Below are 25,660 nucleotides of genomic sequence, written 5' to 3'. Positions count from 1 at the left end.
CGCAGCGCGCGCGGCTGCGGCTGTGGCGGATCAAGCGGAGCGCTCGGCCGAACAAGCCGAGGTGGCCCGCGTGGGGATGATGAATCCACCCGGCGGCCACGCCCAGTACGCGCCCTGGAGCCAGCAGAGTGTCGGTTCACCGGCCGGCTTCTCGTCGTCGCCGCACAGTGGGTTCAACCCCAACATCACCTTCCCCCCATGGTCACCCGGCACAGCGCACGCCCTCGCCCACCTTCGCCGGCGTGCAGTATCCGCCATAACTCACCGCCGGCCTACGCGTCCTCTCCGACACCGCCTTTCCGCCATGGCGCGCTGCCCTTCTCACAAGCGTCCACGTCGCACCTTAGCGACACCGACGCGACCGAAGCCGACATGGAGGACATCATTACGGCAGGCTCGGCCGCCGCCGTCGCGTCTCCCAGGTTTGCAACCCAGGACGAGACGGTGGACCTCGACGGCAACATGGACGGCGAGCTCGGGTACGGCGAGGAGGAGTCGGACGAGCAGGAGGAGGACGACGGGGAGGAGGAGGAGGAGCCGGCGCCGGTTCCGGCGAGGAGACGCAAGAAGAAAAAGGGGGCGGCCAAGACCGGCGAGCCGCGCATCAAGTGGGCGTCCAATGAGCAGGAATGCCTCGCCGAGGCGTGGAAAGTCGTCTGCCTCGACCCGATCACCGGCACGAACCAGAGCATCGAGACGTATTGGGAGCGCATCAAGGCCGAGTTCGACGAGCGCAAGCTCGTCGACCCCTACTTCAAAGGCGTGTACATGCAGCGCGGGTCGAAGGCAATGGCGAACCATTGGGGGCTCATCCAGTCGGCGTGCAACAAATGGCACGGGATCGTCGAGGAGATCGCGGCTCGCCGGGAGAGCGGCGCCAACATTGAGGATCAGGTATGGCACGCCGGTCTCCCACTTTTCATTTCGCCGTGCGCTCCCGCCGATTGTTTGTTCCTCGCCGCAGCTGGTGCGGATGTTCGCCATGTATCACCAGGACAACAGCGACCAAGACTTCAAGTACCTCCACGTGTTCAAGCGGATCGAGAAGTGCGAGAAGTGGGCGGATGTCCAGCGCACCCTCGCCAAGGCCAAAGAAACCTACAAGCCGGACGCGCCGACGCCGGGCGCGGGCGACGGGTGCCCCGAAGGCAACAAAGGGGCCAAGAAGGGGAAACACGCCGACTCGGCTACCGCGCGCGTGCAGGAGTCCATCGAGCATTGCCTCGCCGACGCACAGGCCCAGGCCGCCCTGCGTGAAGAGAAGACCGAGGCGCGGTGGTCGGCGTTGATGACGAGCAGCGCCGTCAAGCTCGACCTACTCCGGACTAACGTCGCCGCGAAGAAGAGGAACACCGACCTAGCTTTCCTGCTGGGCGGGGCGGACATGCTCCAGAGCAACGACAAGGCGGTCAAGGCGTGGTACTTGGCCGAGCGCGGCCTCATCCTGAACCAGCTGCCGTCGACGGCGCCGCCAACTCCCACGCCCACGCCGACGCCGCCGCCAAGCCCGAGCGATGATGCCTCCACGACTCCCCGCAGCACAGAAGCCACGCCGACGCCGCCCAACATAGAAGAAGCTCCGACCCCGCCAAGCCCGCGCACGCCGACTCTGCTGATGCCGGAGGCCGACCTCGCCGTCTGATGTGCTGCACGCGCGTCCTTTCTTTTTTGTACGCCGAACTTTTCATTCGATCGCCGAACTGTGGCCGCTTGATCGCCGGATTTGTGGCGTCTATTTTGTGAGCGGGAATGACTACGTTTGAATTGTCGCGGCGCCTGGGGGCGTGGCTGGGAGCTAGGTCGCCCCCAGGGGCCAATCTAGCGCCCGTTCGCCCCCAGGCCGCTCTTTTTTCGGCGCCCTGGGGGCCGAACGGCTGGAGATGCTCTAAAGGGTGTGTTGGTTGCTCACACAAGCTCAATCAGATCCGTTGTATGTAGCATCTTTTTGGTGTTGGGCAAACATTGTTGCGCCTGTATAGCACGGTTCTTAAAGCACCTCTGGGCCTGTATAGCTGGAAATGCTTAAGTTGTTCATTTCCAGCGAGCCAGGCCCAAGCGATGCTCTCGAGCCCATGTGGATGGCTCTGGCGAGACATGTATGTACCTGGTTTGTAGGTATTTTCTTCTAAGCACCTCTTTAATCTCCTTCATCCCTTCTACACAACCATGCTACGATTCGTCATAAGCTGTATACAAAAAATATGTTGAATTTCATGTTGCCGGACGGGTCGTAGTTTCGTTCACTCTATATGTTGAATTTCGTGTTCATATTTGAAGCTTTTTTGGATAAATTTGTGACACACAGTCGACCGTTTGAAGTTTCCTTTGAGGAGTAGTTCCACCTCACTGTTTGACACGACTTTCGTTGTGTGTGTTTTCTGTTTCACTAATCATAGACGAGCAACCCTCGCTCCTCCAGACGCTGACGCGCTTGCTCGCGCCGCAGCTCGTGAGCTTCTTGGCAGCCGCGGCGAGGCACGCCATGCAATCTCTCGGCATGGGGTCGCCTAGGAAAGCAGGTGAACGCCCCGCCACTGTCGGACTGCAAGGACGCGAACCTCGTCGGCGCAGTGGCTCCGGGCAGCATGGCCAGGAGTGGCAGGAGGACAAAGAAAAGGAGGGCGGCGAGGATGGCTATGGTGGTGAGCACGCAGGGGCGCCATGGACGTGCGTGACAGCCCCTCGCGCTGGCAGTGAGCCGGTGGAGGAGGAGCCACCAGAGAACATTTTACTTTAACCTCTCTATTCAGTGTAGTTGTTAACTCCTAATCATGATGCATGTATGCAACCAAACACCGGGTAGAAAATGCTTCCATGATGCAGGCAACCTATATGCAGGCGTCGTATTTTGGACTGTATCTCCTCAACCATGCTCTACCCGGCCTGGTCCGTTTTTTCATGCAACCTCCAAAAAAAGATGCAGGTAGCCAAACACACCCAAAGTTTCCTGCTGCGGTTGGCCACGCGCGGGGTCATTTTTTGCGTTTAGGCACGGCCGCACATGATATAAATTTGCATCTAGGGTGTGTTTTTTTGGTCCGACCTAAAATGGGACCATAAAAATATACATTGCATCACCTGTTGGAGCTTGGTTATTTGGCCACAGTGATGCATAAAACTGTTTTTACATCAAGTTGCTCTATTTAGCATCACCTGCTGAAGATGCTCTAACCTCTAAGCGATCAATAAAGCAAGAAGAGATACTAAGGGGCTGTTCGGCATCGCTCCACTCCACAGCTCCCGGAGCGGAGTTGACGGAGTTGTAGATTAAAATGGTGGAGTTGTCATTTACCCGCTCCGCAGATTTCCGGAGCGGACCATTACCGAACAGGGCCTAAAAAATATAGCGATCAATAAAGCAAGAAGAGATACTAAAAAGTATGGAGCTCCTGGGTGCACGTACGCTTATGCTCAGGAGTACATAACTAGCACGAAACTATTGATATGCACGACCATTGCACGATGCCTCATCCTGCGGTGGGCAGCCGTTTGGTGCCATGCATGGACGGCTTGGTAGGCTTGCCGTCCAAAAATCATCTGCAGGGTGCCGTCTCCATAGCAGTGCTCTGAAAAAAAATCATATACAGACGGTGTGGACCTCCCTGAAGTACACGGAAACTGCAATAACCATTATCTTATTGTGCATCACAAGAACTGAAGAACATGTTCCATTCAACGACCGCCTCTTTATTCATTTGTACCTCCTGTATACGGAATTACATGTTCTATCCCCACGTTGCAACCATTGTTTCTGCCATGGGATTTTACATCTACAAATTGGCTGGTAATCTGGCCTTCTATACATTCCACATCTCGGCAAACAGAAGATCAATTAGCTTACAGTAAACAGAAAAATACAGTAACACAATGACGCCAATTTGTGTTTGTTTCTCCTTCCCATTCCAGAATATGCAGCCATGGAAACCATCCCATTTTGCTAGTTTCCTTCTACCCTTTCATGGTGGAGACCTCCTAATGTCTAGAATGTTTGGACTCAGAGGGGAAACTCTTTCTGAAGGACATCAAGGTTGCGGGAATCACATGCAGCAATCATATCACTGCGTGAAGCGTTACTGGTTGCAAAGGGGAGAAGGTGTTAGTAAGGTAAAATCATCATTAAAAATTTTGTTCATGTTCACATGTAGATAAAAGGAAGCGAATTGGACATACCCAAGTGAAATTCTCAAGTACTGCCAGGCATTGTCTGCTTTTGGATTCATGGAAACCGCCCTTACATAGTACCGAATGGAATCCTCGTACAGACCCTGCATAGAGAGCAGCTTAGAAATCAACCATGCAACAGGGGTTATATGTGAAAAACTGTTATCTATTATCATAATGAATTCATGTGCTGAGTTGTCACACCATTGGATAAAGATAGATTTCAGTGTTCATCATTAGTAAGTTTTTTTTTCGAAACGGAGGCAAAAGATTTGCCTCATCCATTAAATAAGCACAAGAGAGTTGCCCAGTTAATTAATGGAAAACCGGGCTAAAATCATCACAAACCGCCGAGCGGACATGCTACCCCACACACGCCTCAACAAAGAGGGCCTCGTCAAGATACACTCTGGCATCATCGTCATCACTTCTCCCCAACAGGCGTCATTGCCCTTCCTAATCTCCGAGCAAGCAACTCCGACTTCGCCGAAGATGAACATCAACCGAACCCTCACCATAGAGGCCATGTGTTACACAAAAAGACCTATGCCAAACTCAGCCACCTGCATCAACGGCAGCACAGCTCCGACTCTGATAGAGAGCTCCGAAGGAGAACAATGCAAGGTTGGGCCCTGAAAGACCACCGAACAGACCATCTGCTGCCTGTCATTGTCGCCACACGGCCCCGCCACCAGCTCCGACTTCACCGCAACAAGGCAACCCGAGGTAATCCCACGAACACGGCGGAGAGGAGCCGACTACCTCAACCATTGCCATGCCTCTGACTTCGTACGCCTCCGCTATCATTGCCATAGAAGCCTCGACGCCGGCACCGACGCCTTCCACTGGTCCCACTTGCCGATGCTCGGCTCCAAAGACGAAGCCCTCGAGAGGGGAAACGAAGCCAAGGCGTCGACAACGTCCGATCACACAGGATCTAGGGTTTTCCCCGAAGCCGGATCCATGCGGCAGGGGTGTGGCAGCACAGCAGCGATGCCTTCAAGAAGGTCTACGACGCCCGCAGCCGCCGCCATCGCCGGTTACATGCCCAAGGCCGAGATAGGGTCTTCACCCAAGCTAACACACCCAACCCGCATCCGCATCGGCAAGTCCACCAAGCACCACCACCACCACCACCACCAACGAACCAACCCGCCGACGAAAAGGTCGTCGCCATCGCCGCCGCAGCCAACCGCACCTCGCAAAGACCACCAATGGCCAATCACCAGCGCCAGCTGCCGGATCCATTGACGACCGAGAGCAGAGCCACCGGACACAGCACAACCACCACATCCTGTCAAGCACCATGCCAACAAGGAACGGAGGTGCACCGCCCGAGGCCGCGAACCACCATGGTTCCCGGTCGTGGCTCTACATCAGGTTCCGTCAAAGACCGTATCCCCCATCCCCGCACGACAAGGCCAGTAAATGAGTAGTTCACATTATAACCGTCTGCGCTTAATCACATTATTCACTAGGTGACATTCATTGTACAAAAAGTGCCCACATTTTTTATAGTATTGAGAGAGCATGATAACAAGACAACCATTTCAATAATAAAAGTGAAAGAACATAAACTCACTTATGTAATGATGACAAGCATGTTAGTGGGCCAGTGGAGTAATGTTAACTCAATATAAGGTTTCTTATCTCGCATCACAGGGTATTTGCGAAAAATGCAATTATACCAGTCAACAACATGATTGAGTGATCATTGTGCCATACAAGAATTACCTGGTTGGCATAGCTAATTCCCATATTAGCCCACGCACGGACGTAGTTGGGCTTCAAATCTAGAGCCTGAAATAACAAGCAACATTTGGGGTTACTTCCAAGCACTTTTTAGCATACCACAATCAACATCCAAAGTAATAAGCCAAAGACCTGGGGTACTCTTTAGTATACCCGTATTTTCTGAAATGCACACTAAGATGGTTTTCATCAGTCATCCACTTTATAGTTTATACTAAAAAAATAAGTGAAGGATGCAAATAAACATGTATTTGTAGGATTGGACACCAAATCAATGGGATTACACTGCACCACAAATAATTTGATTATATCTCATCTGATATACTGTGATGCAAGAAGCACTTGGGATGTACACGCAGCAGCAAACACAATCTTGGTGTCAATCACACAGAAACTTATCCACATTCCGCAGAGAGGGATTTAGCTGCCCCAATCCCAATGTTTGTGATATGCGACATTACTTTCCATACGCCAATCAGTCCATTAGTTGATCATTTCAGTTTTTTTAGCTTCAACATGCATAGAAACGCTTTATTTTTAAACTATATTTGTCAGACAATAATCATACTGCTAGCTTTTGCAGTTTGCACTGGAAATACAACTGCCAGAGCATTCCTTAAAAAGGAATAGCCAGAGTCTGTGATAAAGACAAAGCGCTATACTTCTTGAACCAAGCATATAAATACACTTAAAAACAGAACGAAGCTTTCACCAAAGTTGGAAGTTCAAGCACGTTCCAAAAAATAATTACCTGCTGGTATGCCAGTACGGCATCAGCACTCTGGATGCTGTTTGCTTGGGTCGCACCGAGCTTGTTCCAGAGAGAATAGTCTTGTGGTTTCAGCTGTAGTGCCGTCTTAAATGAAGCTATAGCTTTATCATATTCTCTTGATAAGTTGTACAAGACACCCAGAACTATGTGGACATCAGCATCCTCAGGCGACATCTGAGCAGCTTCATTAAACAATCTAACAACCTGGTGAGAGGTAGGTTGTTTAGTATCCTAAACTAATAACTTCTAGTAAGATCAGAAAACAGATAGTACAGACACATGATTACAGTTAATAATATCTCACAGAAAGGTACAATAAACTGAGACAGTTATACAGAATACCATTTGGAAGCTGGAGATGGAAAGGTTTAACAAGTTAAAATTGTTCGTTTGATACACCATCATTACGAATTACATATCCCTCACTTACATCTGGACCATATGGTGAATCAGTTTGGTGGGGAGCGGCGAGAGCTCCATACTTTGGATGATTCTGAAGCCATCTCGAAAGATATCTTAATGCTTCTCCCTGTTCCAACTCTGCAGTAATCATATAAGATAAATAGATCCTCTCATGATGGTATACACAAATATTGAAGTATAAAAACCGAAAGTCGGCCTATTTCGACAAATTTCCTACTTTAACAGAATTTCAAAATATATTAGAACATGTTATGAGCACAACTATTGCAGCATTATTGGTTTATTACACACTGGGGAGGAGGAGGCTTGGAGCATTGGGAAGTTTTTCCAACTGTAAATGAAAATTGAAAAACCTGGAGGATGGCTTAGTTTTTACAATTGAAACTAGCTTGCACAATGCAGATACCTGTTAATTTCCAATCCTACCTTCTACCACTTCATTTCTTATAAGAGCAACTCCAGCAGATTAAGCAGGTCACTGAAATGCTCACATAAATAACACTCACCGTTTGTGTGACTGACACCAAGAGCAAGAAGAACTTCCAAGTTGGTAGGATTGGCCTCCTGGGCACGCAGCATTGCAGCTATGGCCTGAAAGCAAGGAAATAAGTTAATAATAGCAGACTCTTTTAGCAAAGAAGAAGCATGGAGCCCATCCCATAGATCCCAAGATTCTTAGAACTAACATTTTTTATTTGTTTTGTATATATGAATATCTAATTCTTGTGAGGTAAACTACATTAGAGAATGGTTCACATCATTAGTCACGAGAATTAGCATATTGCTTTGGCCTTTCAGACTATATAAAACAATATTCCTTGAAGATGATCTAAACTCGGTCATGAACAAACATGATGCATTCAATACATCCATACTGGACTACCATAGTGACAATAATCTGTTGAACATATGCCAAACATGTACTCCCTCTAACAGGGAGTACAGTATGGATGTATTGGATGCATCATGTTTGTTCATGACCGACAGGGAGTACATGTTTGGCATATGTTGAACGGATTATTGTCACTATGGTAGACCAGTATGGATGTATTGGATGCATCATGTTTGTTCATGACCGAGTTTAGATCATTTTCAAGGAATATTGTTTTATCTAGTCTGAAAGGCCAAAGCAATATGCTAATTCTCGTGACTAATGATGTGAACCATTCTGGAGGGAGTATTATAATACTTGGTATAGGGATGAAAACGGAGCGGAATCTTTGTGTCTGGTCCACAGAAAAACGGAAACGGAAAAAAAATTGTGAAAATGGAAATCTTGCACGACAGAATTTCTTAGGCAGAAAGGGAAACAAAAACGGTACAACATTTTTCGGCAGAACAGCCACGAAAACGAAATATCTGTTTCCATAAATACGGAAATTTCCGTTATTAGCATGGCTGTGTGTGGCCCAATAATCCAGCGGGCAACAGTGAACAGCACACATGCAATGTGTGGGCCAACCGGAATGCAAATACAACCTTAACCTAATCCCCTGTCCCTAATTGACAAAGGACAGAGCAGGCGAGCACGCCGCCATGGCGCCATCCAATCATCCCGAGCCCACACGCTGCCACCCATCCATCTTTGCTGCGGTGCCATGCAACCAGAGCGCCTCCACCACCATCATCTGTCGCAGGGCCACTGCCCTCCTCGGTTGACGTCGATGCCTTATGCCAATAGGGGTGGAAACGGATTGGATAGTACCCTTCCCACTTCCGTTTTCATATTTCAAAAACAAATATGAATGCTGAATATGAGTACGGAGCGGATGTTACTCGAATATGGATATGGACCGGATGTTTTCTCAATTCAGAACCGATACAAATATCTTATAATTTAGTGACATATGTTAGGTAAAAGAAATAAGTCAACAATTATATGACCTAAGATAATCGACTCGCACCATACAATAAATCAATGACAGACCAGTAGACGGAGAAACACTGTTGAAGTATATGGGGAATGCCCAACCTTCTCCATCAGTTCGACTTTTGGAGAAACTGGTTGGTGCATGAAGCATGGTATGCTATCAGAGACAGAGGTCTCGAGTTCGAGTCCTGGCTAGTGTGATTGTTTTCTACAATTGCTGCTCGCTCCCTTCCACGTTTGAGGCACGCAGCAAGACTGATAAAGACTGCACACGAGTGGGGGTATTGGTATATGTGGAATGCCCAACCTTCTCCATCAGTTTGGATTTTTGGAGCAACTGGTTGGTGCGTGAAACCTAATACATACTACTATAATGCATAATAGTTTCTAAGTTGGATCATACAAAAAGTAAGTAAGATTCGACGACTTTTTAGGCGAGTATCTCCAATAGGTGCCCTATAATAAGGCACCAAATTATGGTTGGAGAAAAATTTGCAACACCTAAAAGTGCTTTTTACAACACCAAAAACCTCCTTCCCAGTGCTTTTTTACAACACCAAGATTGTGTGGTCCCGAGTGGCCCTCCTGGTGTTGCAAAATTTGCAACACTTGGTGTAGGTCTTGTATATTTGGAGTAAAACTTTTTGCATATATATGGCACCTATTGGATCAGCGTTTTTGGCCCCTCGTGATGTAAAAAGTGATCCTGCACTATTTTAGGGCACGTATTGGAGATGCTCTTATGTTGGATAATCCCTCCGTTTCTTTTTACTCTGCGTATAAAATTTGTTTGAAGTCAAACTACGTAAAGTTTGACCAAATTTATCTTAAAAATATCAACATTTACAATACAAAAGTTCTATAGTATGAAAGTTAATTTCATGATGCATCTAATGATATTGATTTCATATTGTGAATATTGATATTTTTTCTTATATAGTTGGTCAAACTTTACAAAGTTTGAATTTAGACAAATTTTATATGCAGACTAAAAAGAAACGGAGGGAGTACTTAGCATATAGGGCTAGAATTGCTTAAATTGGCTAACATGTTTTTTTTCAGATACGGATATATCCAGTTCCATATCCACATTTGTTTCAAAATCCCATACAACATTTGTATTTGTAAAAAGAATCCAGATATTTTCCATATCCATTTTCATTTTAGTTCGGATGCCAATATTGACTTGCAATATAGGGGGTTTTCTCGAATATGGATATCGGATATTTCAAATTTTTCACCGCCACTTTCCACCCTTCTACGCCGGTAAACCTCTCAGATGCCTACGCGCCACGCCTGGATAGTTCAAGGGTTCTTTTTGCTCCAGCGAATGTGCCGTATACGCTCCATACCTCCTGCCCAGGGTATCTGTATTTGTTTCTGCTCCCACTAAAAAAATATGAAAACAAATGTGACATCACTCAATTCTGGCTGTTTCCGCTCCATTTTTCATCCCTGACTCGCCATATGAACATCAGAACATCACAGCATCTAAAATTAACGAGAGGGGCACAATTACCTGCTGGTCATCATCATTTTCAGCATGTGTTACTCCAAGCAACCTCCAACCTTCAGCATTATCAGGGTTCTTTAAAACTTCAGCCTCCAGAGCAAGAGCAGCTTCACTTAAGAGGCCCTTCCGAAAGAGCTCCTGCCCTTCCTGCATTGGATTAGGATGACCAACATATGGGTTCATCTCAGAAAAAACATAAACCCCTCGAGAAGCGCCAGAACTTTTGGAAGCTGACAGTTGGTTCTGAAACCTACAAACAATGTACAATGATAGTTAATGGTAAGCTGCAATTGCTATGCGTAAGGGGCTTCTGTAAAACAGAACATAACCAACCAATGGTAAAAACAAATGACTTCTCAATGAATATTAACCAAGCTCTAGGTTCTTTTAGTAATCTGACACAGAAATTGGTCAGATAACATATCAAGAAAGAAGCAACAGAGGTTGGCTCAACCTTAATACTATTAGCAAAGACACAGAAACAAGAGACTTGTACTTACTCATCTGCCCATGGATCAGCAGAGCTCTCACCAAAAGCTCCTCCACTGAACTCCTCTGCCCAATCATCCATATTCAATTTGGAGAACTCATCGACCCACTTCTCTTTGAGCCCACTCTGATTCTGTTCACTAGAGAACTCACTAACCCAATTATCGGCCCCTTGTGAAAGCTGTAGAACAAGTATTAGTGAGGCAAAATTATCAGTGCCCAGCAGATGTACGTGTGAAAGAAGGGACATCAATGTACTATTCCTAAATAGCTCAACCCACTACCTATTTTTCCTACACATGCAAGCATGCCACATGAGCAAGTCCTGCCATGCAAGTCATAAATTACATGTTTTTCGCATTACTCTATGCATGCAGGGCTGCCACATCATCAATTTGTGCATGTTAGTTATAAGTTATTTTTCATTGGATTTTATATTGACAGTATATGTTTTCGGCGATTGCAGCATACCGACGTATTTCATCCTTCACATTTTTTGTTAGAAATGATATTCTGTTAACTGGAATTCATTTTTTATTCTCTTTTTATATGCTTCATGTTTTTCACCTTTTTAAGCTTACATTTTCTTTCCATTAGTTTTATATGTTTTTTAAGCAACTATTTATGCATAATCTAACAAGATTCCTGTAGCAACGCTTGGGGGGCATCATCTAGTGTTGCTAAATGATGATACCATTATTACACCACTGTTCCTTTTTTTACATTGCCTGGAAAAACTAGAACCCCGTTTGACCATGGAATGCATTAATTTACACACGTCCAGCTCTCAGGTGAAAACTAAACCCCGTTTAGCACACCATACAATCATTTAAATGCATCCAGCTCTCTGGTATTACCTCTTCATGCACAAACTGATCTGCCCAAGAATTTGCATTAGCATTATGCTGTGTTTGAAATTCATCAGCCCAGCCATTGGATTGGGATGCTGAACCTTGTTTTACTTGGTTATCTTCTATAATAAGTTCACCACGGCTCATCTTTGAAACAAACTGGAAGAATTTAGAATTCTTCCAAAAAGGAAAAAGAAAGTGTCATCAGGTGCTTAAGACAGGACGATCATAATGATGATCCTATATATAGTACTCCCTCCGTAAAGAAATAAAAGAGCGTTTAGATCATTTAGTGATCTAAACGCTCTTATATTTCTTTACGGAGTATAATATAAGGTTGCAAGCAATACAGTTGATTAACTTAATGTAAATAAACAATATTATTACTGGTGAAAGATACAGGCTTAAGAAAGAGTCGTCATGATCCAACATCCACAAAATTTGTGTTTGAACCATGAAATGTAATAGGCGGTATCCGTAGAATATCTGGCAGAACATATATACTAAATAAATAGGATTTCATATCACCCCAATTGCCACTGAAAAATAGTGTTTTTGACATAAACAGAAACATTGGACACGTGTGTGGTATAACACGATTTATCAATAGTGTGTCGTACGCCAATAAGAAGAAACAATACAACACTCATTCACAATATGTTAGTTCATTTCTGCCTATCCAATAGAGGTTCTTCTCTATCAGTTTGGAAAGCAAGATCCTATTTAGGAGGTTTGATCTGACTTTTGGAGGATTCATTGAGATACTTTAGGCCTGTTGGACCTAATCTAGAACATTAAGGTTTAGCCTAACATATCAAGATGCAAATGCAATCACATCAATCGCAGAGATAACATGAGTAGGATATTTCCTTATGAAGAAAAATAAATTATGATGAATTGTTGTTCAAGCAAATTTTCACTGTAGTGGGTGCAAGCAAAATAGAGTTACATGTACAACCAGGCCATCATAAATACCTGGAACTTTGGGTCATTGTTACTTGATAATGTTTCTGCAAGCATACGGGATTGCTGCATAGCTGCGAGATTTGCCATGTTCGCTCCTCCCATCTGACCCATGGCCATCTGAGACTGATGCTGAGATAACATAAAGTACATAGCATAATTTAAGCCATGTTTCCCACAAATGAACATGCTCGTGCAGAAGGAAACTAAATTATGACGAGTATGCAGATTTCCATACAAATTACAAGGCTTTATTTTTTTTACTTTATAAGCCAACTAAAACTAGTTAATATTTAAGAGATATATTGAAAGGATGTGATCCTTTATCACCTCATGTTCTAGAATAACTACATTTAGTAAAAGTAAGAATTCTATGTTTACATAAGACTGTCTAAAATACACACACATACATATACAAAGAATATCTTAAACTATATTTCTAAATACAGCATACAATTACTCATAGATACCATAATATCTCGCTCAATGGATAGGGTAGGGAAACTATCAGATTACAACTGGGTAATGGCATACCAAACCAAACACACATATCCTTCTCAAACAAACTTTCTTATTGGATTGTGTTTCCTGTTGGATATTAGGTATTTACTCACGAAAATGGAAAACATAATTTTCTAATGTTTACGAGAAAATTCCAGTAGAAACAGAACAAACTCAAGAATATTGCAGCGCATGGTGCAGATACAAATAAATCCAGAATTGCATTTGGATACACAGATAGCCAGATATCATCATTTATTGGGCAATCAGATTATCCAGATAAAACGGTACCAATTGCAACATAGTTATACTGGCCTAGAAGCTAAACAGTATCTTCAGCATGGCTGAACTTGGCTCTAGGATGCGTTGTCTGCTCATATGGTAAGTATAAACAATGAAAAAACATGCTTCGCAATTGATGGTTGTGAAAATGTCAAACAGGCATTTAGAAGGCTCTGACCTGTTCAAACTCAGAGGCCCATCCATTGGGACCATATTGCTGCTCAAAAGAGTGCGCCCAACCCTCAGGGTTATTATTCTGCTTGCCAAACTCAGTGATCCAACCCTCAGGGTTATTGTTTTGCTTGCCGAACTCACTAATCCAATTATTTGCAGCATTGTGCATTGGGCCAGATCTCAAAGCACTTTGGGACTGATTCCAGTACTCCTCCATCTCTGGGTACGGCCCATGCAGGGGATTTTTCATTCGATGACTATTGTCAATATCAAGAGAATGCAGCAGTGTATTCACCTGATATACGGATAAAAGTGTTACATTCATGAATGTTCTTCTAGTAAACATTCATCAACGAAACATAGGCAGCACATGGAACTTAGAACGTCAAGCAAGTCAACAGGAAACTACTGAGCTAAGCTAATGGAGAAAGGACAGAAATAAGTGTTGTGAGCAAAGTTGTATGGTCAATGGCAATTCCAGTCACAAATGTAAGAAAAGTTAACCTGTGCTTGTATATATTCTTCAGGTTGATCGGCCAAAATATGGCGTGCCATTATGCAGCTGCGATCACGTATACATTGTTTGTCGGCTTCGGACAAACCAAGAGCTGGTACTGGGACAGGTTGAAATGGCACACCAGCTCGGCCACTTGAAAGAAAAGAATGCAGAACACCAGATAAGACCCTTTGTGGCGGACCTGGAACAGAAGTTAGGAGTCATTGCAATGTGAGGTTAATAGACAAGCATTCACAGTACACAGAAATTCTAAGACACAGAAATCTACCATCCAAGGCCGGTCCCAAGGTAGGGCCTGCATTGTTATAAATTTGCTCAAACTCTGCAAAGTTTGCTCCTGGCCCTCCAAATGCAGAATGCCCCGGAGGGCGAAAAGATTCAACCCAATCATTAGCAGGACTCCCACGCATGAAGTCGGCACCCTGCAAGTGCTCAACAACAGTTAGGAGTGGCCAAACGGGACACAAAAAGACAGTTTTGGAGAATCACCATTACCCGTGCAAATGGTCGTTGATCTTGCTTGAACTCATTCTCAGAGCCAGGGACAGTAGACAGTGGAGTAGTGCTATAATCAGACGTAGTTGGAACATTAACTGAGACTCCAGGAAGTCCCTTTAGTGACTGCACAAAGAAAACGTTATAACCAATGTTTTCTTGGAGTTCGGCTACAATTTGTCAATTTCGATGTTAAGTTGTTAACCACTCCACATTTCCAATTTAATCCACACAACACATATTCTAATAGAATATGGAAACTGGTAGGAGACAAAAAAATATGTCTTCACATATACCTCATGACTAGTAGTAATTTCAAAGTAAGTAGGTCAATCAGACATCTTCAGATAAAATAATTCACAGAATACTTCAATCGGCGAACTAATTGGTGGCCTAAAATTTACAAAACACTGACTCGAGTATCTCGCATAGCACTTCAGGAAGAACGTCCTTTAGGAACATGGTTTAAGAGTAATAAGGTAAAAGGGAACAGATACAGAACCTTGAACCAGTAATAGCCTTGGCCCGTCAAGTCAGTCTAAACCAATACACCAAGCAATCAGAGACATGCGGCAGACCAAACCACGAATGAACCATATTCAGCGCATCTAGACCTAGACTGGCGCATGGGATACGGGCACAGATGAACCATTAGCTTCGCACAACGGAAGTAGCATATGGGCACAAAGAACCTAAAGAACGCCAATTCATCCAGGTCCAACCATCACCGCAGCAACAGAGAGTAAGCCGAGAGGACAAAACGACGGGGCTAGGTTTTACCTCCGCTTTGTGGGACTGACCGAAGACTTTGTTGGCGAAGGCAGCGAGGGGGTTGTTGGATGAGGACGCCTCGTCCGTGGGACAGCTGGTATTGCCGGTGATGAGGTGGCGCGTCCCCATGTCCGCCGAAGGACGCCGCCGGCGCCTGAAGGATGCGCGGGCGCTGCTCCGATCGCCGGCGGCGAGGGGCGTTCAGCCCGAGGAGATGGGGAGGGGGAGGGAGGAGTCGTGCTGCGGCGCGGTGGCTCGGCGGGCCTGGGGAGGAGTAGGCTGTTGTGGACCCGATAAGGCCAGGACACGTGGGAGATTTTTTTTCTGTGTGCGTATGGGTGGTTGGGAACTTTTTTTTTTCGTTCACACACGAGAAAACACAGGGAACGGTTTTTTCTTTCCTTTCAAAAAATTCGAAATTTCAGGTTGGTTGAAGACTTGAAGTCTTTCCTATTTCTATAGTCCAAAGGGTTTTTTTTTCGCGTTCCAGTGTGAAAACAGGAAATTTTTTCTTCTCTTTAAAAAATAATTCAAGTTGGTTGAAGACTTGAAGTCTTCCTGTTTTTTTAGTCCAAAGGATCTTCCTATTTTTCTTTCGCATTGCAGTGTGAAAATGCTGGAATTCCCCCGATTTTGCTCTTGCAAAATTCGTGCACTTTTCAACGAAGTGTTTAGGAATTTATTTGCCCAAAAATTTTCTTCACCGCCTTCGCCACGCGAGGTTGATCCATAGTTTAAAAAACTAAACCGGACCACCGGTCGGACCGGAAAAGACAGGAACCCAAGGCCTCAGCGGTTTTATAAGCTAATCAGACTGTGCTGCAAATGGACGAACAAAACCGGTTGAACCGGACATTTTTTTTCACTCAACCCAGAAGAAAAAAACAAAACCGGTTGAGCAGGGAGCACACAATAGCATCGCTGGGAAAGAGAAAAAATAATTGTCTCCGTTGGCCTTCAATCCTCGATCGCAAGGAACCTAGGCTGAGATCACCAATATGGCCCAGTACCAACTCGCCCATCCAACTTATAGCTGTCAAATAATAGAACTTTATTGTATTTGACCTTTTTTTAACATAATTTATGGCTTAAAACAGTAAATGAACCGGTGAACCGGCGGTTCGACTGGAAAAAATCTGAACTGGCGGCATCACAGGTTCGATCACCGATCGAGTTTTTTAACTATGGGTTGAACCATCGATGATAGAGGTAGGCGCGAAAGGGCTCGAACCGGGCGGGCGAGAGGTTGTCGACGGAGCAGCGGGCCATGGTGGAAAAGGATAACCTAGATGTATAAGCCGATGACGCCGGCACCGCGGGGAAGGAGGAGATCGGGATGGCAAGAGCAAATCATAAAAGGGGGGACTAACCGCCTACCACGTGGCAATGTGAAACGACAAAATGAATGGGGTAAATTGTGCCACAACTTTGCTTAGATTAGGTAAAAACGTGGAAAACTTTTTGCTAAAATGGGTTAATTTATCTCACAAACATGAAACTAGGGGTAACATAATGGAATTCACTATTTCTATCATGCTAAAATATATAGTTCGAAGGGCATCTCCAACGCGAACCCCTAAAATGGACACGATATTTGTCCATGGACTAGTCCGGACTGATGTCCGCACACGGATACGGAAGCCGGCCATCCAACCTATACCTCAAATGTCCGTTTCTATTGACTTGACTTAAGAAAAATAAAATAGTTTAGCAACCTTCTGCCAAAATTGGTGCTAATCACCGTGTGATTTATGGCTTCCACCAAACATGTTCGCAACCGGTAGCAACTAAAAGTGCAACTAATCCCCGGGTGATTTTGGTAATTTGTAACAACATATAGCTCATTGAACTAATATCCATTCAAGATAAATATTTCAGAAAGTTCACTAAATGGCATGGACTAGAGATGTGGACCCCTCAAAATGCTAAGGACAAATATTAGCAAAAGCTCAAGACTCTTCTTCTTTATTTTAGTGATCCAAGATCACATTGAGTCCATAGGAAAACTAATACTACTAAAAGGGATGAGGTGTTGCTTAATGGCTTGCTTGCTCAAATGCTTAGTGATATTGCTCCAAAACCCTCAGCCACTTTCTCCATCCAAATAAGTCAAAAACCTGAACTCAACTCGGCCCCACCAATTCATTCTATCCGGAGCCACCAAGTTCATATGGCATAGCCACAGCCAGAAACCTTAGCAGTTTGGTCTCACCGAGATGGCCTTGCCAACGCTCTATGACTTGTTGCATCTATTTCAGTCTCACCGAAATATGCAACCGGTCTCACTGAGTTGGCTTGACAGATTATGTGTTGCCTTATTGCTTCACTTCGGTCTCACCGAGTTGATGCAATCAGCGCCACCGAGATGATGTTTGCCCTAAGCCCTAGCACATCGGTCTCGCCGAGTTGTTCCAGTCGGTCCCATCGAGATTCCTAACGTTCATAATTTTTTAACAGATCGGTGCCACCGAGTTTAACCATTCGGTCCCACCAAGATGAGTCAAATGTGTGTAACGGTTGGATTTTGTGTGGAGGCTATATACACCCCTCCACCCCCTTCTCCATATGTGAGAGAGCCATCAGAACGTGTCTACACTTCCACCATACATTTTCTGAGAGAGAACCACCTACTCATGTGTTGAGATCAAGATATTGTTGGAAATATGCCCTAGAGGCAATAATAAATTGGTTATTATTATATTTCCTTGTTCACGATAATCGTTTATTATCCATGCTAGAATTGTATTGATAGGAAACTCAGATACATGTGTGGATACATAGACAACACCATGTCCCTAGTAAGCCTCTAGTTGACTAGCTCGTTGATCAATAGATGGTTACGGTTTCCTGACCATGGACATTGGATGTCGTTGATAACGGGATCACATCATTAGGAGAATGATGTGATGGACGAGACCCAATCCTAAGCCTAGCACAAGATCGTGTAGTTCGTTTGCTCAGAGCTTTTCTAATGTCAAGTATCAGTTCCTTAGACCATGAGATTGTGCAACTCCCGGATACCGTAGGAATGCTTTGGGTGTACCAAACGTCACAACGTAACTGGGTGGCTATAAAGGTGCACTACAGGTATCTCCGAAAGTGTCTGGTGGGTTGGCACGAATCGAGACTGGGATTTGTCACTCCGTGTAAACGGAGAGGTATCTCTGGGCCCACTCGGTAGGACATCATCATAATGTGCACAGTGTGACCAAGGAGTTGATCGGGATGATGTGAGTTACGGAACGAGTAAAGAGACTTGCCGGTAACGAGATTGAACAAGGTATCGGGATACCGACGATCGAATCTCGGGCAAGTAACATACTGATAGACAAAGGGAATTGTATACAGGATTGATTGAGTCCCCGACATCGTGGTTCATCTGATGAGATCATCGTGGAACATGTGGGAGCCAACATGGGTATCCAGATCCCGCTGTTGGTTATTGGCCGGAGAACGTCTCGGTCATGTCTGCATGGTTCCCGAACCCGTAGGGTCTACACACTTAAGGTTTGGTGACGCTAGGGTTATAGGGAAAGTATGTACGTGGTTACCGAATGTTGTTCGGAGTCCCGGATGAGATCCCGGACGTCACGAGGAGTTCTGGAATGGTCCGGAGGTAAAGATTTATATATGGGAAGTCCTGTTTTGGTCACCGGAAAAGTTTCGGGTGATATCGGTAATGTACCGGGACCACCGGGAGGGTCCCGGGGTCCACCAAGTGGGGCCACTAGCCCCAGAAGGCTGCGTGGGCCAAGTGTGGGAGGGGACCAGCCCCAGGTGGGCTGGTGCACCCCCCCACCAAGTCCCAAGGCGCATGGGAGAGTGGGAGGGGGCAAACCCTAGGTCCAGATGGGCCTTAAGGCCCACCCTAGTGGCGCCCCCCCTCTCCCCCTCTTGGCCGCCACCCTAGATGGGATTGGGGCTGCCGCCACCCCTGGGGAGGGAACCCTAGGTGGGAGCGCAGCCCTCCCTCTCCCCCTATATATAGTGGAGGCAAAGGGGCAGCCCAACACACGAGAACCTCTCTCTTTCGGCGCAGCCCTACCCCTCTCCCTCCTCCTCCTCTCCCGCGGTGCTTGGCGAAGCCCTGCGGGATTGCCACGCTCCTCCGTCACCACCACGCCGTCGTGCTGCTGCTGGATGGAGTCTTCCCCAACCTCTCGCTCTCTCCTTGCTAGATCAAGGCGTGGGAGACGTCACCGGGCTGCACGTGTGTTGAACGCGGAGGCACCGTTCTTCGGTGCTTAGATCGGAATCAACCGCGATCTGAATCGCTACGAGTACGACTCCTTCATCCGCGTTCTTGCAACGCTTCCGCATCGCGATCTACAATGGTATGTAGATGCACTCCCCTTCCCCTCGTTGCTAGATTACTCCATAGATTGATCTTGGTGATGCGTAGAAAATTTTGAATTTCTGCTACGTTCCCCAACAGTGGCATCATGAGCTAGGTCTATGCGTAGTTTCTATGCACGAGTAGAACACAAAGTAGTTGTGGGCGTCGATGTTGCCAATTCTTCTTGCCGCTACTAGTCTTATCTTGTTTCGGCGGCATTGTGGGATGAAGCGGCCCGGACCGACCTTACACGTACGCTTACGTGAGACAGGTTCCACCGACTGACATGCACTAGTTGCATAAGGTGGCTAGCGGGTGTCTGTCTCTCCCACTTTAGTCGGAACGGATTCGATGAAAAGGGTCCTTATGAAGGGTAAATAGAAATTGGCATATCACGTTGTGGTTTTAGTAGGTAAGAAACGTTCTTGCTAGAAACCTATACAAGCCACGTAAAAACTTGCAACAACAATTAGAGGATGTCTAACTTGTTTTTGCAGCATGTGCTATGTGATGTGATATGGCCAGAAGATATGATGAATGATATATGTGATGTATGAGATTGATCATATTCTTGTAATAGGGATCACGACTTGCATGTCGATGAGTATGACAACCGGCAGGAGCCATAGGAGTTGTATTTATTTTTTGTATGACCTGCGTGTCATTGAATAACGCCATGTAAATTACTTTACTTTATTGCTAAGCGCGTTAGCCATAGAAGTAGAAGTAATCGTTGGCGTGACAACTTCATGAAGACACAATGATGGAGATCATGATGATGGAGATCATGGTGTCATGCCGGTGACAAAGATGATCATGGTGCCCCGAAGATGGAGATCAAAGGAGCAAAATGATATTAGCCATATCATGTCACTATTTGATTGCATGTGATGTTTATCATGTTATGCATCTTATTTGCTTAGAACGGCGGTAGCATAAATAAGATGATCCCTCACTAAAATTTCAAGAGACGTGTTCCCCCTAACTGTGCACCGTTGCGAAGGTTCGTTGTTTCGAAGCACCACGTGATGATCGGGTGTGATAGATTCTAACGTTCGAATACAACGGGTGTTGACGAGCCTAGCATGTACAGACATGGCCTCGGAACACATGCAAAACACTTAGGTTGACTTGACGAGCCTAGCATGTACAGACATGGCCTCGGAACACAAGAGACCGAAAGGTCAAACATGAGTCGTATAGTAGATACGATCAACATGGAGATGTTCACCGATGATGACTAGTCCGTCTCACGTGATGATCGGACACGGCCTAGTTTGACTCGGATCATGTATCACTTAGATGACTAGAGGGATGTCTATCTGAGTGGGAGTTCATTAATCAGATGAACTCAATTATCATGAACATAGTCAAAAGGTCTTTGCAAATCATGTCATAGCTTGCGCTTTAGTTCTACTGTTTAAGATATGTTCCTAGAGAAAATTTAGTTGAAAGTTGGTAGTAGCAATTATGCGGACTGGGTCCGTAAACTGAGGATTGTCCTCATTGCTGCACAGAAGGCTTATGTCCTTAATGCACCGCTCGGTGTGCTGAACCTCAGCGTCGTCTGTAGATGTTGCGGAACATCTGACATACACGTTTTGATAACTACGTGATAGTTCAGTGCGTAATGCTAACGGTTTAGAATTGTGGCACCAAGGACGTTTTTGAAACGCCGCAGAACATATGAGATGTTCCGAAGACTGAAATCGGGATTTCAGACTAGTGCCCACGTCAAGAGATATGAGACCTCTGACAAGTTTCTTAAGCCTGCAAACTAAGGGAGAAAAGCTCAATCGTTGAGCATGTGCTCAGATGGTCTGAGTACTACAATCACTTGAATCGAGTGGGAGTTAATCTTCCAGATGAGATAGTGATGGTTCTCCATAGTCACTGCCACCAAGCTATTAGAGCTTCATGATGAACTATAACATATCAAGGATGGACATGATGATCCTTGAGCAACTCGCGATGTTTGACACCGCGAAAGTAGAAATCAAGAAGGAGCATCAATTGTTGATGGTTAGTAAAACCACTAGTTTCTAGAAGGGCAAGGGCAAAAGGGATACTTCATGAAACAACAAATCGTTTGCTGCTCTAGTGAAGAATCCCAAGGTTGAACCCAAACCCGAGACTAAGTGCTTCTGAAATGAGGGGAACGGTCACTGAAGCGGAACTACCCTAGATACTTGGTAGATGAGAAGGCAGGCAAGGTCGACAGAAGTATATTGGATATACATACTCCTAGCAGCACCAGGGTATTAGATACCGGTTCGGTTGCTAAGTGTTAGTAACTCGAAATAAAAGCTGCGGAATAAATGGAGACTGGCTAAAGGTGAGATGACGATATGTGTTGGAAGTGTTTCCAAGGTTGATGTGATCAAGCATCGCATGCTCCCTCTACTATCGAGATTTGGTGTTTGCGTTGAGCATGATTGGATTATGTTTATCGCAATACGGTTATTCATTTAAGGAGAATAATGGTTACTCTGTTTATTTGAATAATACCTTCAATGGTCTTGCACCTAAAATGAATCTCGATCGTAGTGATACACATGTTCATGCCAAAAGATATAAGATAGTAATGATAGTTCCACATACTTGTGGCACTGCCATTTGAGTCATATTGGTATAGAACGCATGAAGAAGCTCCATGTAGATGGATCTTTGGACTCACTCGTTTTTGAAAAGATTGAGACATGCAAACCATGTCTATTGGTATATATGCATGAAGAAACTCCTTGCAGATGGATCGTTTGGACTCACTTGATTTTGAATCACTTGAGACATGCAAATCATACCACATGGGCAAGATGACTGTAAGTCCTCGTTTTCAGTAAGATGAACAAGAGAGCAACTTGTTGGAAGTAATACATTTTGATGTATGCAGTCCAATGAGTGCTGAGGCATGCAGTGGATATTGTTATGTTCTTACTTCACAGATGATTTGAGTAGATGCTGAGTGTATTTACTTGATAAAACACAAGTCTGAATTATTGAAAGGTTCAAGTAATTTCAGAGTGAAGTTGAAGATCGTCGTGACAAGAGGATAAAATGTCTGTGATATGATCATAGAGATGAGTATCTGAGTTACGAGTTTGGCACACAATTAAGACATTGTGGAAAGTGTTTCACAATTAATACCGCCTGGAACACCATAGTGTGATGGTGTGTCCGAACATCATAACTGCACCCTATTGGATATGGTGCATACCACGATGTCTCTTATCGATTACCACTATCGTTTATGGGTTAGGCATTAGAGATAACCGCATTCACTTTAAAAGGGGGCACCACGCAATTCCGTTGAGACGACACCGTTTAGAGAAACCTAAGTTGTTGTTTCTTAAAAGTTTGGGGCTGCGATGCTTATGTGAAAAAGTTTCAAGCTGATAAGCTCGAACCCAAAGCGGATAAATGCATCTTCATAGAATACCCAAAACAGTTGGGTATACCTCCTATTTCAGCTCTGGAAGCAAAAGTAATTGCTTCTAGAAATGAGTCCTTTCTCGAGGAAAAGTTTCTCTCGAAAGAATTGAGTGGGAGGATGGTGGAGACTTGATAAGGTTATTGAACCGTCACTTCAACTAGTGTGTAGCAGGGCACGGGAAGTTGTTCCTGTGGCACCTGCACCAATTGAAGTGGAAGCTTATGATGGTGATCATGAAACTTCGGATCAAGTCACTACCAAACCTCGTAGGACGACGAGGATGCGTAATACTTCAGAGTAGTACGTGATCCTGTCTTGGAAGTCATGTTGTTGGACAACGATGAACCTATGAGCTATGGAGAAGCGATGGTGGGCCCATATTCCAACAAATGGTTAGAAGCCATGAAATCCGAGATAAATGGATCTTTGAGAAGAAGACGGACGTGGACGGTAATGTTACCGTCTATGAAGCTCGACTTGTGGCAAAGAGTATTTCCACAAGTTCAAGGAGTTGACTATGATGAGATTTTCTCATCCGTAGCGATGCTTAAGTCCGTCGGAATCATGTTAGCATTAGCTGCATTTATGAAATCTGGCAGATGGATGTCAAAACAAGTTTCCTTACCAGTTTTCGTAAGGAAAGGTTGTATGTGATACAATCAGAAAGGTTTTGTCGATCCTAAGGATGCTAAAAGGTATGCTAGCTCCAGCGATCCTTCCATGGACTAGAGCAAGCATCTCGGAGTCAGAATATACGCTTTGATGGAGTGATCAAAGTTTTTGGGTTTATACAAAGTTTGTTAGAAACTTGTATTTACAATAAAGTGAGTGGGAGCGCTACAACATTTCTGATAAGTATATGTGAATGATATATTGTTGATCCGAAATGATGTAAAATTTCTGGAAAGCATAAAGGGTTGTTTGAAAAGAGTTTTTCAAAGGAAGACCTGGATAAAGCTGCTTACATATTGGGCATCAAGATCTATAGAGATAGATCAAGACGTCTGATGATACTTTCAAAGAACGCACACCTTGACATGATTTTGAAAGAGTTCAAAATAGGTCAGCAAAGGAGTTCTTGGCTGTGTTACAAGGTGTGAGTATTGAGTAAGACTCAAGACCTGACCACAGCAGAAGAGAGAGAACGGACGAAGGTCATCCCCTATGCTTCAGACGTAGGCTCTACAGTATGCTATGCTGTGTACCGCACATGAAGTGTGCCTTGCCATGAGTTGGTCAAGGGGTACAATAGTGATCCGGGAATGGATCACATGACAGCGGTCGAACTTATCCTTAGTACCTAGTGGACTAAGGAATTTTCTCGATTATGGAGGTAAAAAGGAGTTCGTCGTAAAGGGTTACGTCGATGCGAACTTTGACACTAATCCGGATGACTCTGAGTAGTAGACCGGATTCGTATAGTAGAGCAGTTACTTGAAATGGCTCCAAGTAGCGCGTGGTAGCATCCACAAGATGACATAGATACTCGTAAAGCACACACGGATCTGAAAGGTTCAGACCCGTTGACTAAATAACCTCTCTCACAAGCATAACATGATCAAACCAGAACTCATTGAGTGTTAATCACATAGAGATGTGAACTAGATTGTTGACTCTAGTAAACTCTTTGGATGTTGGTCACATGGTGATGTGACCTGTGAATGTTAATCACATGGTGATGTGGACTAGATTATTGACTCTAGTGCAAGTGGGAGACTGTTGGAAATATGCCCTAGAGGCAATAATAAATTGGTTATTATTATATTTCCTTGTTCACGATAATCGTTTATTATCCATGCTAGAATTGTATTGATAGGAAACTCAGATACATGTGTGGATACATAGACAACACCATGTCCCTAGTAAGCCTCTAGTTGACTAGCTCGTTGATCAATAGATGGTTACGGTTTCCTGACCATGGACATTGGATGTCGTTGATAACGGGATCACATCATTAGGAGAATGATGTGATGGACGAGACCCAATCCTAAGCCTAGCACAAGATCGTGTAGTTCGTTTGCTCAGAGCTTTTCTAATGTCAAGTATCAGTTCCTTAGACCATGAGATTGTGCAACTCCCGGATACCGTAGGAATGCTTTGGGTGTACCAAACGTCACAACGTAACTGGGTGGCTATAAAGGTGCACTACAGGTATCTCCGAAAGTGTCTGGTGGGTTGGCACGAATCGAGACTGGGATTTGTCACTCCGTGTAAACGGAGAGGTATCTCTGGGCCCACTCGGTAGGACATCATCATAATGTGCACAGTGTGACCAAGGAGTTGATCACGGGATGATGTGAGTTACGGAACGAGTAAAGAGACTTGCCGGTAACGAGATTGAACAAGGTATCGGGATACCG

The 25,660-nt window shown here is 45.0% G+C and overlaps 1 protein-coding gene across 2 annotated transcripts; it reads right to left on the bottom strand.

Moving 5' to 3' along the window:
* Nucleotides 1-3,666: 3,666 nt before the first annotated feature.
* On the bottom strand, nt 3,667-15,840 carry LOC109750146 (peroxisome biogenesis protein 5). 2 transcript variants are annotated; one of them, XM_020309097.4, is made up of 15 exons: nt 15,544-15,840; nt 14,764-14,889; nt 14,537-14,690; nt 14,256-14,449; nt 13,756-14,046; nt 12,807-12,926; nt 11,838-12,008; nt 10,992-11,161; nt 10,498-10,741; nt 7,615-7,699; nt 7,116-7,225; nt 6,665-6,889; nt 5,896-5,961; nt 4,171-4,265; nt 3,667-4,073 (listed from the first exon to the last, which is right to left on the bottom strand). In XM_020309097.4, exons 1-15 carry the CDS (start codon nt 15,661-15,663, stop codon nt 3,995-3,997), a joined length of 2,250 nt encoding a protein of 749 aa, XP_020164686.1. In that variant the 5' UTR covers nt 15,664-15,840; the 3' UTR covers nt 3,667-3,994. The 2 variants fall into 2 exon arrangements, with proteins under 2 accessions (XP_020164686.1, XP_020164687.1); XM_020309098.4 differs by lacking the exon at nt 11,838-12,008.
* Between the last annotated feature and the right edge of the window lie 9,820 nt (nt 15,841-25,660).

The sequence above is a fragment of the Aegilops tauschii genome, chromosome 7, assembly GCF_002575655.3.
Source record: "Aegilops tauschii subsp. strangulata cultivar AL8/78 chromosome 7, Aet v6.0, whole genome shotgun sequence".
Taxonomy (NCBI): Eukaryota; Viridiplantae; Streptophyta; class Magnoliopsida; order Poales; family Poaceae; genus Aegilops; species Aegilops tauschii.
This window is presented reverse-complemented; position numbering and strand designations above follow the sequence as displayed.